Source organism: Nilaparvata lugens, chromosome 5 (genome assembly GCF_014356525.2).
Source record: "Nilaparvata lugens isolate BPH chromosome 5, ASM1435652v1, whole genome shotgun sequence".
Taxonomy (NCBI): domain Eukaryota; kingdom Metazoa; phylum Arthropoda; class Insecta; order Hemiptera; family Delphacidae; genus Nilaparvata; species Nilaparvata lugens.
The window spans coordinates 2,307,347-2,324,961 of NC_052508.1; the positions used below are offsets into that span (position 1 = coordinate 2,307,347).

The 17,615-nt window shown below is 34.4% G+C and overlaps 1 protein-coding gene across 5 annotated transcripts in view; it reads right to left on the reverse strand.

Moving 5' to 3' along the window:
- Positions 1-17,615, reverse strand: part of LOC111050043 (glutamate receptor ionotropic, NMDA 2B) — a 345,263-nt gene that overhangs the window by 91,521 nt on the left and 236,127 nt on the right. For all 5 annotated transcript variants that reach the window (XM_039429685.1, XM_039429686.1, XM_039429687.1 and 2 more), the window contains one exon: positions 15,280-15,509. In XM_039429685.1, the coding sequence (XP_039285619.1) occupies positions 15,280-15,509 (230 nt within the window). The remainder of the gene's footprint in view (positions 1-15,279; positions 15,510-17,615) is intronic.

The following is a 17,615-nucleotide window of genomic DNA, read 5'->3' on the forward strand; positions in this document are numbered from 1 at the left end:
TCTCAGACATTAGAGCCCTTAACAACTTTCAAAAAAGCATAATATAGCAATCTAAAAACTACTAACAACTTTATTTAAATAATTGTAGAGGTGCCTTAAGATTTATGCGCCTCGAACTCACTCATACGTACAGAAACAGTAAGATACAGATATAATAAGCATCAGCTGATGAAAAATGAAATTCTCGTGTTCATGACACATAGGTCAGTACGTACCTATGGGCATTAAGGATATATTCATAAATGCTATATTTCAAGATGTGTAGGCTTTGTAATCAGTCTGAAGAGACTGCTAAGCATATCCTACTGGATTGCGAAAGACTTGGAGCTTGAGGAAGGGCTCTGTTTGGCTGAAAGCAACTAGGTGAGGAATGGGATGTTAGTATGAGAAAAAACTCCTGGACCTTGTAGAGGACACAGGAATTGGTTTTCCCAACTAAAATACTTTGGGACACACAATAAGCTTCGTTTGACGTGTGAGGTTCTTAGGAACTTTGGATCTTTGAATCCGTCTCTTCAAAAACATAAACATACCTACCTATGTAGATAGTCTGTACGCACCTATGGGCATTCATTATATTAAATGCATTGTGTGTTGATTGATTGTGGGAATCATAAGTGTATCAGTCCCTACATTTCCAATGTAGTGAGTCTCATGGATTTAAGATATATACAAACGTGCCTCAAAATTATCACACTCAAACGAGTGATAATCTAGTGATGCAGTTAATGTGGAAAGAGTCGGATAGAGATGTTCTTAGGATATGGAACGTACGGATACAATAGAATGCATCTGAATTTGGAATGATTCTCCTATTGTATTATTGTTGAAATTTAATCACATAGAATTATAAGTGATCATAAGGAATCCAGTCTACCTTCCATTTATATTATGTACCTTACATTGGTATGGAATAGAGAATTTTTCTATTTTCTGTTCTATTTTTCTATAGACCAATAAAGAATATCAATAGAATATTAATATATTTTTCACGAGAATAGAGAATAAACTATTATACTTTTCGAAGAAGATGCATTTCGTGTGAAGTCAAGTCAATAATTTCGAATAATTTCACAGACCAAAATCAAAACATTATACACAAACTACAATATCCATCCAAAAACTCCATCAAATAAGTCTCCTCCTTAGAGTGGGGCGTCGTCTAATGCTGGTTTCTTGTTGTGTAAGATCGATTCCCACTTCCCTATACGCCTCTCCCAGCACAAACCTAGACATACTCAATTCTTACATTTTGCCCTCGTTATGCACGTAATACTTGTGACTCTAGAGGCTCGATCATTCACATAAGATGGAGATATAAGATTTACGATCATTCACTTCTTATAAGATAGAGATTGTGAGATTCACCATATTATTATATTATGTAAAGTTGGCAACCACAGTTTTCATTTGGAAGAGTAACTACTCATTTTTAAATCGAATCCATTATGCCATTATGATGTTAACTCTAGTTGCAAATAATGATATTTCAACGATTTATCAGATTTTAGATACTTTTCATTATTCATTTCGATTTCCAAGATGGAACAGTGGATTTTCCTGGCATTATTTGTAACGTATGAGGAATTAATATTTATGATATTACACAATAGAGACATGATGTCAGCTATTTCACTATCACTGTACCATCTCATCATTTTTTTTCTCTTACACATCGTCTTGCCAAGACAAGAGCAGTACAAGATCTTTCTTGCTTTTATACTACGGTAAACTGAACCCTTGTTCAAGAGAGACCTCGATGTTCTTATTCTGTTTATCAGAGTAAATTATGGAAGGAGAATATTGAACAGAATACATGCTCTTATAAATATGCAGAACCCACATGTGCTGAACTCGGATTACAAAATATTGTTAGCATCAAGAGTAAATAAATTGACTATGCTTGAAGTTTCCCTGTTTATAGGAATGAGGATAACTGTTATGATAATGAGGATAGTTCATTCGATTCGTGGAATCACCAGCGTAGAGCAATCTCTAGTGAATTCTGAAATCAAAATTCATGATTTCACTGTTTAGCTCCCACTTGAATGTTGTGATTATAGGTTCCTACTTTGATGATGAGTGAAAAAATCTGGTGTGGTACACTCACACAACTTTCCTTGCTCATATTCGAAACTACGATCAGACTTTTGTATATGTGTATATATAATTGTTTTCAGAGTACTTTTTCCTTTGTGTAAATTGTGAAATTCAATGATTTTTTCAGTCGTCATTTTTTTAAAGTCGTCTAAACAGCTGTTCTACAGATGAAATATCTCGACTATGTGTTCTTTTTATGAACTGCTCTACCTACCTACCTCATGCACGAGAAGGAGGTTACAAAGTCCATTTCTCAAGGATGGGGTGGACCCCCCATTAGTTTCCCAGAAAGGAGACTCATGCCAGTTAATAGAGCTGATAAATAACTATACAGAGTATGAATTTGAAAAAAAATCGGTCAAGTTATTTAGAAAAAATCATGAAATACATGGTTTTTTTAAATCATGAAATACCCATGGCTTGAATTTGAAGAAAATCGTTAGAGCCGTTTTCGAGAAAACCGTGAAAAACCTGGTTTTTGGTCATTATCCGCCATTTTTCTCAATAATATTACGGAGCTCATGGAATTTTACCAGAAATGAGACTCATGCCAGTTGATAGTGCTTATGAATATCTATCCATGGTATGAATTTGAAGTAAATCGTTAAAGCAGTTTTCGAGAAAACGGTGAAAAACATGGATTTTTTGTCATTATCCGCCATTTTTCTCAAGAATATTACTGAGCTCCTGAAATTTTCCCAGAAATGAGACTTATGCTAGTTGATAGGGCTTATGAATAGCTATCCATGATATAAATTTGAAGAAAGTGTCATTCTTAGAATTTTTTTTCAAGTCAGACTGTCCTTTTAATAGGAAACATCTAAAAATCCTATCAACCCATTAAAGTTGATACTCTCCTTGATACTCACCGTATTGTAATATGTTTTTTTCAATAATAAATTATCGGCGTACGGAACTGAAGCCTACAATACATTGAGAAGTAAAAGAATAAAAAGACTAGAGGGTACATGTTGATTGCATTGGAAAGCCTGCAGCCTAACTGAAATGTAGCAAATGAAAGATGGTGGAGGTGGGGCGGGCAACAAGGGAATCAGAATCGCAGTTATGAAGAGGAGGTGAGAGGAGGAAAGACGAGATGAGTGAGATAAATGGCAAAGCAGGTGATTGCTCTTCCACCATTATCAACAGTCGAGAGCGGTTCAAACAAATATTTGGTTAAACAAATAATACAAGCCCTGACAGATTCGGCCTCTTTGGATACTCGGCTTATCTCATTCCACTAAATCCATAAGTCCTGATTAAAAGAGGAAGCTTGGTCTTTTCGGCTTACAGCCTGGAAGCTAGGGAGCGTTCGCCACAATGTAGTACATTCACAACTGGAATACATTTTTGTTCTTCCAAACACCATTTCTTTTTATTCTTACAAATGCTACTAAGGTGTGCAATATTGGGAGAGAAAAAGATAAGGCAACCCTAAGCTATCTTTATCTCGTATTTTGATAAAACTAAGAAGGTCAAAGTACGGTCAATCAGAACAATGAACTCAATTATAAGAGATCAATCAATAATACGATTTCTGATTCTGAATTTGATAATAATAATTTTCATGCTGTTAGAATATATTGCCGTCCGAACAATTATTCTTGATGAATAATCACATTGAGATTTCTTTCCATGAGGAACCTAGAATACATAAGAAGTATAATTATTGTACACTATACATTTCAAAGATGACAGTCTATGAACTGCAGCTATTTGGATGATGACTAGACGTAAAAACGAAATCTCAACAATATAAGACATGGGAAGAAAAAGAAAACATTACATGGAGAAGAGAGGATATCGATGAGAGAGCAAATAATAGGGAAAATACGTAGGGATGGGTATCGAAAGACAAAACATCGATGTTTTGAACATCGATGTTTTTTTTATCCTAACATCGATAAGTGAAAAACATCGAACAGTAAACATCGATGTTTTTGAACATGATAATATTATAATAATATATAATTATTATAATTATATATTCATATATTAATAAGAAGAAAGTGTCATTCATAGAATTTTTTTTCCAAGTCAGACTGTCCTTTTAATAGGAAACATCTAAAAATCCTATCAACCCATTAAAGTTGATACTCTCCTTGATACTCACCGTATTGTAATATGTTTTTTTCAATAATAAATTATCGGCGTACGGAACTGAAGCCTACAATACATTGAGAAGTAAAAGAATAAAAAGACTAGAGGGTACATGTTGATTGCATTGGAAAACCTGCAGCCTAACTGAAATGTAGCAAATGAAAGATGGTGGTGGTGGGGCGGGCAACAAGGGAATCAGAATCGCAGTTATGAAGAGGTGGTGAGAGGAGGAAAGACGAGATGAGTGAGATAAATGGCAAAGCAAGTGATTGCTCTTCCACCATTATCAACAGTCGAGAGCGGTTCAAACAAATATTTGGCAAGCCCTGACAGATTCGGCCTCTTTGGATACTCGGCTTATCTCATTCCACTAAATCCGTAAGTCCTGATTAAAAGAGGAAGCTTGGTCTTTTCGGCTTACAGCCTGGAAGCTAGGGAGCGTTCGCCACAATGTAGTACATTCACAACTGGAATACAACTTTGTTCTTCCAAACACCATTTCTTTTTATTCTTACAAATGCTACTAAGGTGTGCAATATTGGGAGAGAAAAAGATAAGGCAACCCTAAGCTATCTTTATCTCGTATTTTGATAAAACTAAGAAGGTCAAAGTACGGTCAATCAGAACAATGAACTCAATTATAAGAGATCAATCAATAATACGATTTCTGATTCTGAATTTGATAACAATAATTTTTATGCTGTTAGAATATATTGCCGTCCGAACAATTATTCTTGATGAATAATCACATTGAGATTTCTTTCCATGAGGAACCTAGAATAAATAAGAAGTATAATTATTGTACACTATACATTTCAAAGATGACAGTCTATGAACTGCAGCTATTTGGATGATGACTAGACGTAAAAACGAAATCTCAACAATATAAGACATGGGAAGAAAAAGAAAACATTACATGGAGAAGAGAGGATATCGATGAGAGAGCAAATAATAGGGAAAATACGTAGGGATGGGTATCGAAAGACAAAACATCGATGTTTTGAACATCGATGTTTTTTTTATCCCAACATCGATAAGTGAAAAACATCGAACAGTAAACATCGATGTTTTTGAACATCGATGTTTTTAAACATCGTTTATCGCCCCACGTTTTTATGGATGATACTAGACTATTAGTCCAGTCAATATAGACATAAAAAAGGGGGTGTGCTTGCAATTTATATTGTAGTTCTGATTTTTTAATATATTATTTGGGTACATAAGAGAAGTCCAGAACCAATTTCTCCATGCAAGATTTCCTTGTGCTAGATACAAGATAGCCCAAAAACCTCGTATTTTCGGCTCATTTTCCAGTTTTCAGCTATTTCTGCCAAATATCGTAATCCGACAGAATAAATTGCTCTCACCTTTTTTCTATATTATGAAATTCTGAATGAAATGAGATCATTCTGCTTCTCAGACCTACTCGTACATAGAGAAGGATCGGTACTCACTCTTGTAGGGTGCAAGGTGGTGTTTACTATTATGTATACAGAATGAACATGATACGATGTGAATAGAGCAAATTTCAACGATGAAGAACAAGATTGTGCATCCACTGTAGATCTCCCCAAAAATGTTTCAGTAATGGGTTGTGCTTCTTTCTCATAATATGAGGGAATCCGATATTCCAGCAAATTCTCAAAAATAGACTTTCTATAACAGATTGAGTGATTAGTCCAGTCAATATAGACATAAAAAAGGGGGTGTGCTTGCAATTTATATTGTAGTTCTGATTTTTCAATATATTATTTGGGTACATAAGAGAAGTCCAGAACCAATTTCTTCATGCAAGATTTCCTTGTGCTAGATACAGAGTGACCCAAAAACTTCGTATTTTCGGCTCAGTTTTCAGCTATTTCTGCCAAATATCGTAATCCGACAGAAAAAATTGCTCTCACCTTTTTTCTATATTATGAAATTCTGAATGAAATGAGATCATTCGGAACTCTCTATCTCCAATGAGTACTGATTTATGATTTTACCGATTGTTACCATTTAGATGTATACAGTAATTCAAAATCTCTCTGGGCGTATTTTTGTGCTCTACAATCTGAGATCAGGTAGAGCGCTCTATCTCATATAGATTTCCAGGTACACCTGACAACAATGCTCCTTGTATTGTGGAAAACACCTAATTTTCAGCTTCAACCATCATCACCAACTACATAGTCTTCACATTGATATTTCGCACAATGACATAAGTTCATAAGATTATGTTCTATGAGAATCACCCGTTAGATGCACTTCATTTCAGTATTTCCCAGTGGAGAGGAGCGCTTAAGGACACCTCAGGATCAAAATTCTTAACACTTATAACTTCACAATGCTCAGATTTAATCGTACTACACTTCATTCTTCTCGGCTCGACAAGGCGGTCTAAAATCTTGCGTCATAAGTCAAATTCGGTCGAAAAGTGGAAAATTTATTGTTGAGTGTAGGTACTTATTCATATTCAATACATAAGAAATGGCCAATTTCTATATTCAAAGCTATGTATCTCGGTAACCCCTTATTATAAAAATTATTACATGATCTTGAAAATGTACAATAGAATTTTCTATTTCATCTGCTGTAAACAATACATGAAAAAATATGTTCGTAAAGTGAGATTTGATTGTTGAAAAAAATCCGGAAATTGTAGATATTTTTCTCATATCAACGGTTTTGGCAGTTCTATGATAGCGAAAAGTGATTCAAGATGGATTTCAGGCAACTGAGCTCGTATAGGATGAATTTATCTACAATTTGTAATCAATCGTAAGTTTCTATGATGTATCAGACTCGTTTTAGAAACTCTTGATCAACAGTAGAATTACGAAAAAAATGTAAAAACTGAAATCGCCATTTTTAAAATCTTAACTTCCAAATTGTTTTGGAATCGAAAGTATTATTTATTGGAGTGGGAAGAGGGGGACAATTTTCACATTCTCACTAGATTTGGAAATTTTATCAGAAGTATTTCACAAGACATGCAACTTTGAATATAGAAATTGGTCATTTTCTGTGTATTGGAATATGAGCTTAAGTACACTCAACAATAAATTTTCCATTTCTTGACCGAATTTGACTTATTATGCATGATTTTGAACCGCCGTGACGAACCGAGAAGGATGAAGTGTAGTACGATGAAATCTGAGCATTGTGTCAAAAGTTATGTGTTTGAAATTTTGATCCTTGAGGTGTCCTTAAGCGCGCCTCTCCACTAGGAAATACTGAAATGAAGTGTATCTTACGGGTGATTCTCATAGAACATAATCTCAAGAACTTATGTCGTTGTGCGAAATATCAATGTGAGGACAATGTAGTTGGTGATGATACTTGAAGCTGAAAATTAGGTGTTTTTCACAATACAAGGAGCATTGTTGTCAGGTGTACCTGGAATATGAGATAGATCGCTATACCTGATCTCAGATTGTAGAGCGCAAAAAGAGCTTCTAAAGTGACCACAATTTTATCTGGAGCTATTATTCCAATATTTCAACAGTTACTAACTGGAATCACAGCAATTTTGGACTTGTGGTATTCAAGTAACAGTCTTTCGAATAATTGAAGTCAGGTTGTGACTAGAAAGATACATCAACTCCAGTTCACAAGATTTGTCAACTTCATGGTTTAGTCTGAAACCTCTCGGGATATCCTTGAGGATTCGGTCTTGAAATTTCACCCTAAGCTAATTTTAGCAATCATTGATACTCATATCGTATTCATTCAATACCTGATAGAAATTTAAGGAAATGAAAATTGATTAAGTTTTTTTATATGGATATCTGCACTCCTTACAATAAGAGGACCACTTTTCCAGAGCTAGATTAATTAGTGTTAAACACATGTTGAGGAAATAATTGTACTAAGAAAAAACTCTTCCTAAGAAACGAAGAATCCGACCTCTTATTCAATTCTAAATAACTAACTATCTAACCTTGATACGGGCCACAGAAGTAATGTAAATCTTCAAGAGTATCCAACAGTCTCACATAAAAATACAGAGAGCCTGATTGAAAAATAAAAATAGCAATCTGATGAAATCAAAATTTATGCGAGATCTTTCACAAGAGTGATCTTTATTCACAAAAAACACTAAACAGAATACTACACTAAATATGATAGAGATTGATTGTAATTCTGTTACTATTGCTTATTGCTATCAAGATAATGCTCTTCAAACAAAAAAAAAACTTGTATCAAATTAAAAAATTAGAATTGTTTTTACTTTTTAGTTGGGAAAAACATCGGATGACCGATGTCTAGGTAAAACCATCGATAAGTGAAAAACATCGAACAGTAGATGTTAAAAACATCGATGTTTGATGAGGAAACATCGATGTTTTTAAACATCGATGTATCGATACCCATCCCTAGAAAATAGTAAACTTATGGAAGGTTTGAAAAAACACTATTAGTTACAGCACTCATGCTATTTGCAAGTGTCAAAAAGCATGAGGGCTGAAATAAGTAGTGTCTATATGAAAAAGTTCAAAAAGGGTACTAGTTATTTCTATAGAAATCGAACAATTCAAGTAGCCCTATTGATATACTCCATTAACAAATTATTAAATCATTGATTAACAAATTATTAAATCATTGATTCAATAAGGCTTTTCTCATTTGAAGAATCTATGCCACACATTTTTATTATCTCACTTTGGAAAATCATGATAGTTTGATCAACGTTGTTGGTGCATTGAAGAGTTCTGTTTCTTGTTGCTCTTAAATATTGTATTTCCTTCAAAGTTTATATTGGTTTTGACTCTTCTCAACGATATCAAAGTAGGGTTACAAATCTACTTAATATAGCCAATGTCTTGCCTGAACCAGGAAGAAAATGTTCCCTATTATTATTGTGACGGGTAGGATTCGAGTACTTATATTGTTGGTTGTTTTTTGGGTTTTAGATTCAGGATTCCTATCAACTCCCCACGACTCCTTCAAAGTAATTATTAGAAATCTTCTACTCTCATCTGGCGGCTACATTATCGTCTGCCGGATTTCAACAAGTAAGTGAACAACAATATTAGCTCTTGGATGATGATATCATAGAAATGTGGCATGCTGCAACCTGTGAGTCACATGCTTTCTAATCCGGGAACTTCTATAATTCCTGGATAACACTTCTAGTATTGTAAGATCTTTTATGCTAATATTTTTCTATGTTTATATAGGTTATAATCAGTATTAACAAAGATTAATAATTTTGAAGCGATAACTATAATCTAATTATCAAATTTATGATGTGTGTTGACGTTTTCTGCAAGTAAAATGCTAATCGTTTTAATGCTCCCCAATATTGGAGCTCATTTCATGAACCTAACAATACCTTCGAATGAAAGATGGTTTTCAATATGCACCAGGCTATGATTTCCGCTTCCGGGTCCGTGAGTTGATTACTTTCTGATGCTAATAATGTTTCACCCTGAGGCTGACTACTAAACAGCCTCATATGGGCTAAATGCCAAATTTAGATGTACAGCAGCAATGTAGCTGAATTTGACCTATTTCTGAGTAACATGCTTTCAGCGCTCCACAGAGTGGATGTTTTTGGCTGCCTGTTTTTCTAAGGACACGATTGTTGCTGAAGCAGCATAGGCTTATACAATTGTCGACGTACTGCTTGCTCACTCCGACTGAAAGCGATATCAAAGTGGAAATAGTTCTCATCTTCGCCCGCCATGTTCTGTTTTTGCTCCCCGACCGACGAATATTCAGTGCGCTGTCTAAAATTCAGATCACGTACAAAGGATCATGATCAGTAGCCTGGAAATTTTTGCCACTCCGTTATGGGTAATCCGGCCCCTTGCATAGACACGATCTTGTAGGTCTTAATTTTTGTACGTGAATTTGCTTTCTCTCTTCCACCCACATTTTCAGCTTCGTTCTCTCTCCAGCTAGCATGCTCATCATTCTGTATCAAAATAATTGATCAATTCCATTCAAATGCCTACGATCAACTGACAAACACCGATATAATCCTATTAGAAGTTATGTGTGGTATTCTGGCCGCTTCCCCGTGTATCGTACTAGTGAAGTGAAATCATCGCTTTTCATTACAACACTTTAACAGCTCGTCAGAAACATCAATAACATGATAGCCAGGATTGGAAGTTTTTTATTCTTAATCTTTGTAACAGAATTTTTTGAATAACTGGCAAAATCGCTAAATGAAAAGATTTTATAGGTCTCAAGCAAACAGCTGCTTTGTTATCGCCGGGTGCGATATCAACAAGTGAGAAATTAGATAATAATGGGTAACCTGCCTACAATTCGAACAGCCAAAAAGGAAAGAGTATTATTGCTATTTATTTAATTATATAAAATAATGAATTTTTGAGGTTAGGCTCTATGATACTTACTGGTCGGCAACCTAAATAATCGGTCAAGCCGTATAATTTGAAATTTAACCAGACACTTGTGGCAAATTTAGTTGTATACAAATAGCATTCGCTTAAAATGTGATCCGAGGATTTGGTAACCACATGGCATGTTAACGTAAAAGGAAAAGCAATTTAAATAATACAAAAATATTTATTATATCAAACGAGCATCTACAAATATGTAAAATAAATAAAAATAACAAGGAAGTGGGGTATATTCTACTCGGTGCATGGATACATTGTAATTTTGGAATAAGCCAATCAAAATACAGTAACTGACCGGTTGTAAAAGCAAGTCAATTCAAAAATATACTTTATTTATTATAAAAATGATAGGAATTTGTAAGTTATACAATACCCAGTTCATGTAACAGATGTAAATTGAATAATTAAAAAATATGATATTATATAATATTTATGCAATAACCTAGCAGATTGACACGGACTATTTCGAATTATGTGATTTATGTTTTATCAATTTTTCTTTCAAATTCATTTCTGATTGCCGAAGTTGCTTCAATTTCACATATCACCGTGTCATAAAATAAAACAATACAAGTATGAATTTTCTCTGAACGTGTATCATCGTGTCTAGTTTACATGCATCTACAATAGAATGAAAATACTTTTTTATCTCTTCCTTGAACTAACCGTTATTAATCTTCAAATACTATTCCTACATCGTGAAATGAAGAAAAATGACACTTCTTGAGAGAGTGTTCTGTCAGATAGTTGAGTCGATTGTAAAATGAGAGGTTCTGTTTCTCATTCAAATTGAAAATATCAATAAAATGTTTTATTTTAAATCGAATGATTGAGAGGTGCAACATTGTCATTTGAATATTTTTTCAATAATTAGTCTCTTTCAATTTTTCATGTGTCTGAATAGTTAGGGCTGACAGACTCAATTGACAAATTGATAAAATGGTTGTTGATCACTCACAATAATTATTCCTTATTAGTATAGGTATTTCTTATACGCCGTTCCATCACTTTTGGTAATTATATTTCAAAGAAGCCATATTTGAAATTGTTCCATCTTGATTAGTCTATCACAAATCGATCGATTTCTTCTATATATCATATCAAAAATTGATATGAATTGATAAAAAATAATCAAGAATAATAATAGATTTCGTTCAAATCAGAATGGCTGGACCATGCTGAAGTGAAGTTCAGATCGATTACGAGTGAAACTTATTCGCCTCTTCTATTCTCTAGATTCAAAGGTCATTTCTCGCAGTATTTTTCCAATCAATATCTGAAGCTTCTCCATGAAGCTATATTGATTGTGATATCCGAGCACGAGAAGGATTTATGTTAGGAAGAGATTAGAACCTAAGAATCACTTGTAAAAGTGATGAAGAAACTGACATCCAGAGTTATGATTAAACAGCGGCAAGAATGAATGTCAGTCAGAGTAGGACTGGACGAAATCATCATTCATGCATTTTGTAATAACCTCAGGAACAGACAGTCATGCTGGGAGCTGTGGAATTGAAAAGCTTCAACATTACCATTGAATTCCAGTTCTTCAACTTTCCGAATAGCATTTCTGAAGACGCTCTCTGGCGAGCTCTCAAGTTCAAGAGCTATTTTATTGGAAAATACCTTCCCACGTACCGGATCTCACTCGAGAGTCAACTGGATAAGAAGAACTGGAGTTTTTCAATCTCCAGCGAGAAGCTAATTGAATTTTACCTTTATTAACTGATAAGAGCGCCATGTAGGAAATAATAAGACTTTTTTTGCTGTTGATCCGTACCTTAATTTCACAACTTCTGACTTCTTGACAACGATTTCCAGCTTTTTAGAATGTTTCAGAAATCTCATTCTGAAAACACTTATCGAGTTATTTTATGTATCATGTCATTCCTATTCGACATGCAGGAATGTTTTCCCGATTGTCCAGAATTGTATTGAAATCCTACTCTATTGATAGCGGAATACAATATTCACAATCACTTCTTGATCATTGCTGAACTGGTGATAGTGTCATAGATAAATGGAAATAGTGGTTAGTAAATCAATGTTTTGTTGCTTTGTAATCTCAGGAAATTTAAGTATTCAACCTGTTCAGAATGCTCATGTGCGATCTAGGATGGAATTATTTAGGATCGTGAAATTCACAGCACAATAAGTTCATGAAGAATTAAAATTCTCCCAGAAATATAAATTTTAATCACTTTTGACCAATTGAATAACAATTATTGTGATCTGATGGCTATGATGGCTCTTAGTATGCTTTGGACTATCATATTGAAACAGACAATGAGACTGTATTCATGATAATGATGTGATAAGTAATATTCATGAATCAACATAACTGGGAGTGCAAAATTCACTTTTTAAGTGAACTACATATATTTTCGGTCTTATTACTGGATCGAGAATGATAGTTCAGGTCTATGAGAACTTTCCAACATCACTCCTATTTTGATCATCTATGAGAATATTCAATATGAATCTTTTCTCATGAACCCCAGTAGAAGAAATCCAACGTAACCAAATCATCTACTCGTACTTTGAATTTTGTTTCATCCTCAGCTGACAAGATAGACTACTTTGTGGCGACATAGATGAGATTCATGAAATACTCGGCAGTGGAAAGTGCATACGAGATATACAAAAAATTGTTCTTTGGTGTTTGAAGAGGGAAAAGCAGTCATGATAAAATATTTCCATTTCTCACTTTTTTCAAAGACATCTCATTCCATATTCACTCTGAAGCTCACAATCAAGCTTTCCAGGCTGTGGAGACGACATTTACGGAACTCTTTTCGCACTTGCTTCTGACATCTCCATATCAAATACAGCCTTTCACACATACGGTTCGAAACCGTATTGACAACACTCAAGTGATGGGAATTTAATTTTTTCATTGCAGCTCTAAAAATTCCTCGCTACAAAAATATGAAAAGTAGGAGGACATTCACGGTCTATGAACCATATAATATGTTCAACACTTCTCTAGGTTTAATAGAAAATATCGCATTCATAATAATGTGCTACTTTCCGGGTTTAAAGAAAGGGTTGATCAATCACCGTTTAAACATAGTTGGTCCTTATGGGTCCTTATGACTCATCGATTCAGCCCAGAATGGAAAATCTATAATCAAAAACCTGGATTTTCTTTGAATAAATTTGCTGTCGCTTACTAGAGTCCTAGTTTTGCGCTTCTGTGATAGAATGATGAATCGATGATGAAGATAATGCAATACAGATTGAAATGGCTTCCGAGCCATCGAGAAGTGATTTATAATCGAGAGAGCGAAGCTCACATGATCTGTGCGATTTGAAATAGTTCTGACTGCGAGAGAAATCAATCACTATCCTTGAAATATAGATTGGCTCAATATGATCCATGAGTACATGAGTATAATTTTGTAATGAATAACAGTGATTATTCACGTGGAAGATAAAAGCGTTCTTCCATGCTATGACTGGTTGGTTCTACCTAATGAAACATCTTAAAACAGGGAATTTTGTCTCCAAAAATGTTAATGATAGGCTACTGAGACTCTACAGAGACAAAGTTGCTTTCTTCCGAAGCAACTTTACCAAGGAAAAAGTGAGAATTAACTCAATGCTTTGCGTGCTTTGTAAGTTGCAGGTCCACTGTTCCGCACCGTCAGAGAGTTCATTAAAATAAGTGCTTATTTCTCTCTTCTTGCTCAGTCATAACGGTTAGGCTGTAATAGACCTTGGTACCTTAACATTAATGATAATACTCTTTAGAAGCATCTCATAAAAGATAAGAATAAGAACTCTTTTGATTAAAGTGGTTGGAGGCGATAACTTTTATAGTCTCAAGTTTCAAAATTCGATTTCAAACATTGCCGAGGTATCATAGTCTCATGATTTTTTCAAACAATATTCTTATTTTGAAAAACATCCGATAGAGAAGCTTACTGAATCTTGTAATCATAATCACCATTGATAAATGAATGACTTATCTGGGTAATTTCAATAGTTACTCATCCTTGAGGTCTTGAGGTAGGCTATCAATTGATTATATTCCATTGTATATTTTGCATGGACTGATGCAAAATTAGCATTGACCTACATGCAAATTTCTACTAATATCAAATAATTATTACGGTACGGAAAATAATTTTCTTGTGAAATGAAAAATATATTATCATGACTTCTAAATAATTGATTTGTTTTGAACTAGTAGTTCACAAACATTCTTGGAGTAATCTTACACTAATCAATGTCAAGTATGTATTATTTTTTCCGCAAAGACCTATCTCCATCCAGGATTTCCAATGTGATAGAATTTGAAGCTTCTCATGTTATATACATTAAGTAGATTCGATTGAATCGAGCCTCTAATGAATTGTCTAATTATTGACTGATGTCTGATTTGTGTGAACTACACGTTTAAAACTAATCGATATAAAACGTATACCTTCTACCTTTGAGCTTCAGTTTGCACGAATTATTTCTGGTAATATTCCAGAGAAATTTATGAAGCTCCTCTTTCTATGCTGCTGCAATTCCATATACTTGAGAATTATCAAGTCAAACTGAATTTCAATCCTCTTAGTACCTACCTTCCCAAAGTTCACTTGATTCAGCAAAGCTGAAATAACTTATTCGAGAATATAATTTCCTCGTATAGAGAGAAACCCACTCTTGAATTTGGAATCCGATTATAAAGAGAGCTGAGAACTGGAAGAATAAAATTTATTGTGGAACTCACTCAGCCATGTCGGACTCCTTGGCTATCCGACAGATGACCCCTCTCTGCATGTTGCACTTGCCGGTGATTGGATCAGGCTGGGCGAGGTTGATGTAGGGAGGCTCCTCGAGGAAGGTGATCTTCAGGTGGAATTTCTCAGGCACGCCTTGCGGCGGAGTGTGGCTGTTGCCTGGCCACACTATATCCTTGATGTCCAATCCTTCTTTCTCCCAAGACTTCCACACTCCTATCTGCAAGTAAAAAAGTGAATTCGAAGTTAAAAAATGTAAATGAGGAGATAGATCATAAATATCGGCTGATACCACTGAGGCACATCAGGAGTGAATCACCATGGACGATCAGATTAAACGTACCCATTGACAAAAATCTATTTCCCAGGAAGTTCTATATCCAGGAAAATCTATTTCCCAGTATTGGAGTAAACTGGATATTCGAGACTATAAACAATTCAAGATCTATAACTGGTTTATCAACGATAGAACGCTCAATTCCCCAACTAGCATAGGCTCTATATTATTTTGCAAAATAGAATAATGTATCCATTGATGAACTTATTGTTGATTTTGTTACAACCATTCAGTTGAATTCAAGCTATTGGAACAGTAGATTGGGATTTATTCAATCAAACATTTGAACTTCATTTGCAGATGAACAGAGTACGAAATGGTGGAAACGTTGCTAATGAAGAGATCAATAAGAGCATGCAACATGTAATTTTCAACTTTTGATCGGAATACCCTTGATTTTCATAAATCAAGATTCCCTCATTGAGAATTAAAACTCATCTCATTGTGTTAATAATTGAGGTCATTTGATTAGATCGATGCTCATCCTCAAGAGTTTTGAATGATTATCAGTCGAAATGGATTGATTCATTAGTCTTAATCTCAATTAAGAGACTTCCAAGTATAATTGGAATGATACTGAGATTCGATTGGAAATAATCCAATCCTTCGTAATCAGAATAAGATACATGACTGACATTGATCGATGATAATGGCATTCCTGTTGCAGCTACGATTCCAACAAATAAATTAAATGGCCCGTGAAATATCGAATCATCCTTCCAAAATTGGATCACTGCAACTCCAGAGTAGAATAATCTATTTCGCGATATTTTTAAGGGATGGAAATTTGTCAGTTGTTCATTCTTCCTCACAAATGATTGATTACTGAAAGAATCTAAGCTGATATAATGATGTAGAGTATATTTCCAAGAGTGTTCACGCTATTGAATATTCCCAATCACTCCAATTCTGAAAAGAGTGAAGAATGAGCGATTCTTAACAGCCATTAGAGAAGAAGATTAATAAGCAGAAGAGGACGTGAATAAAAATAGATAACAATTGCATTATCAATGAGTCAGGCCGCAAACCTCTTAAGTTCTCAGTGGAGGTTGAAAAGGTATGAAATTACTTCTGGTTTGTGGAGCTCCACGATATTGAAAGTTCCAAACAATAATAATTAATAGCACTCCACAAAGTGGTTAATGGATCAGAGTTCGATGATGAGAGGTGGAGTCTGCATCATAACCAGTATAGGCTAACTCCACATCGTTTGCTTCCAACAATATTGGAAATGGCATCAATAATTGTTCTGAAATCCGATTACGATTCAGGCGCTATGATTCAATGAGTTCCCTATCAATAACAAGGGTGCTTCCTCTCTTCAATCTGAGAATCACGTGTCAACATTTATACGTGGAAAGCTTCTGGATGACCAATTTGATTTTGATTTGCTCCTGGAATACAACTTTGATGATTTTAACAATTATTATGAATGCATTGGAATATACTCATCTCATTTTCATCCCAGGTACTCACGGACTTAAGGAGAATAATATTCGAGGTATTATTGTATTTTGATTCAGATGCTTATAATTATAGCCCAGCGCATTATTAAAGACTTTATATTTTTCAAAAATAAATGTTTCTCTAATAACCTACTGCTCCACTACTCCGAAGACATTTGAAAATTTTTAAAATTTTTTAAGGATCATGTTAATTATTGATGATTTAGAGTCTGGATAGGATCAAAGAAAAGTATGATCAGACTTACATTACTGGAATACAAATGACCTAAGAATGCACAATAGCTACTGAATTTCCAAATTTGAGTGAAATCATTCCATAGAAAATATCTTCCAGTTTCAAAGAAAGCATAGATATTATTATAAATATAATCAAATGATGTTTAGCCTTCGATTCAAATAGAATTTATCCAGAATAAGATGACTAAGTGAAAATTTAAATTAACGTTCATTGCAATGTTAACTAGATTTCTAGATCAAAATTTGTAGCTCCATGCAAAATTTCTTTTTGGTCTTACTTCTCTCC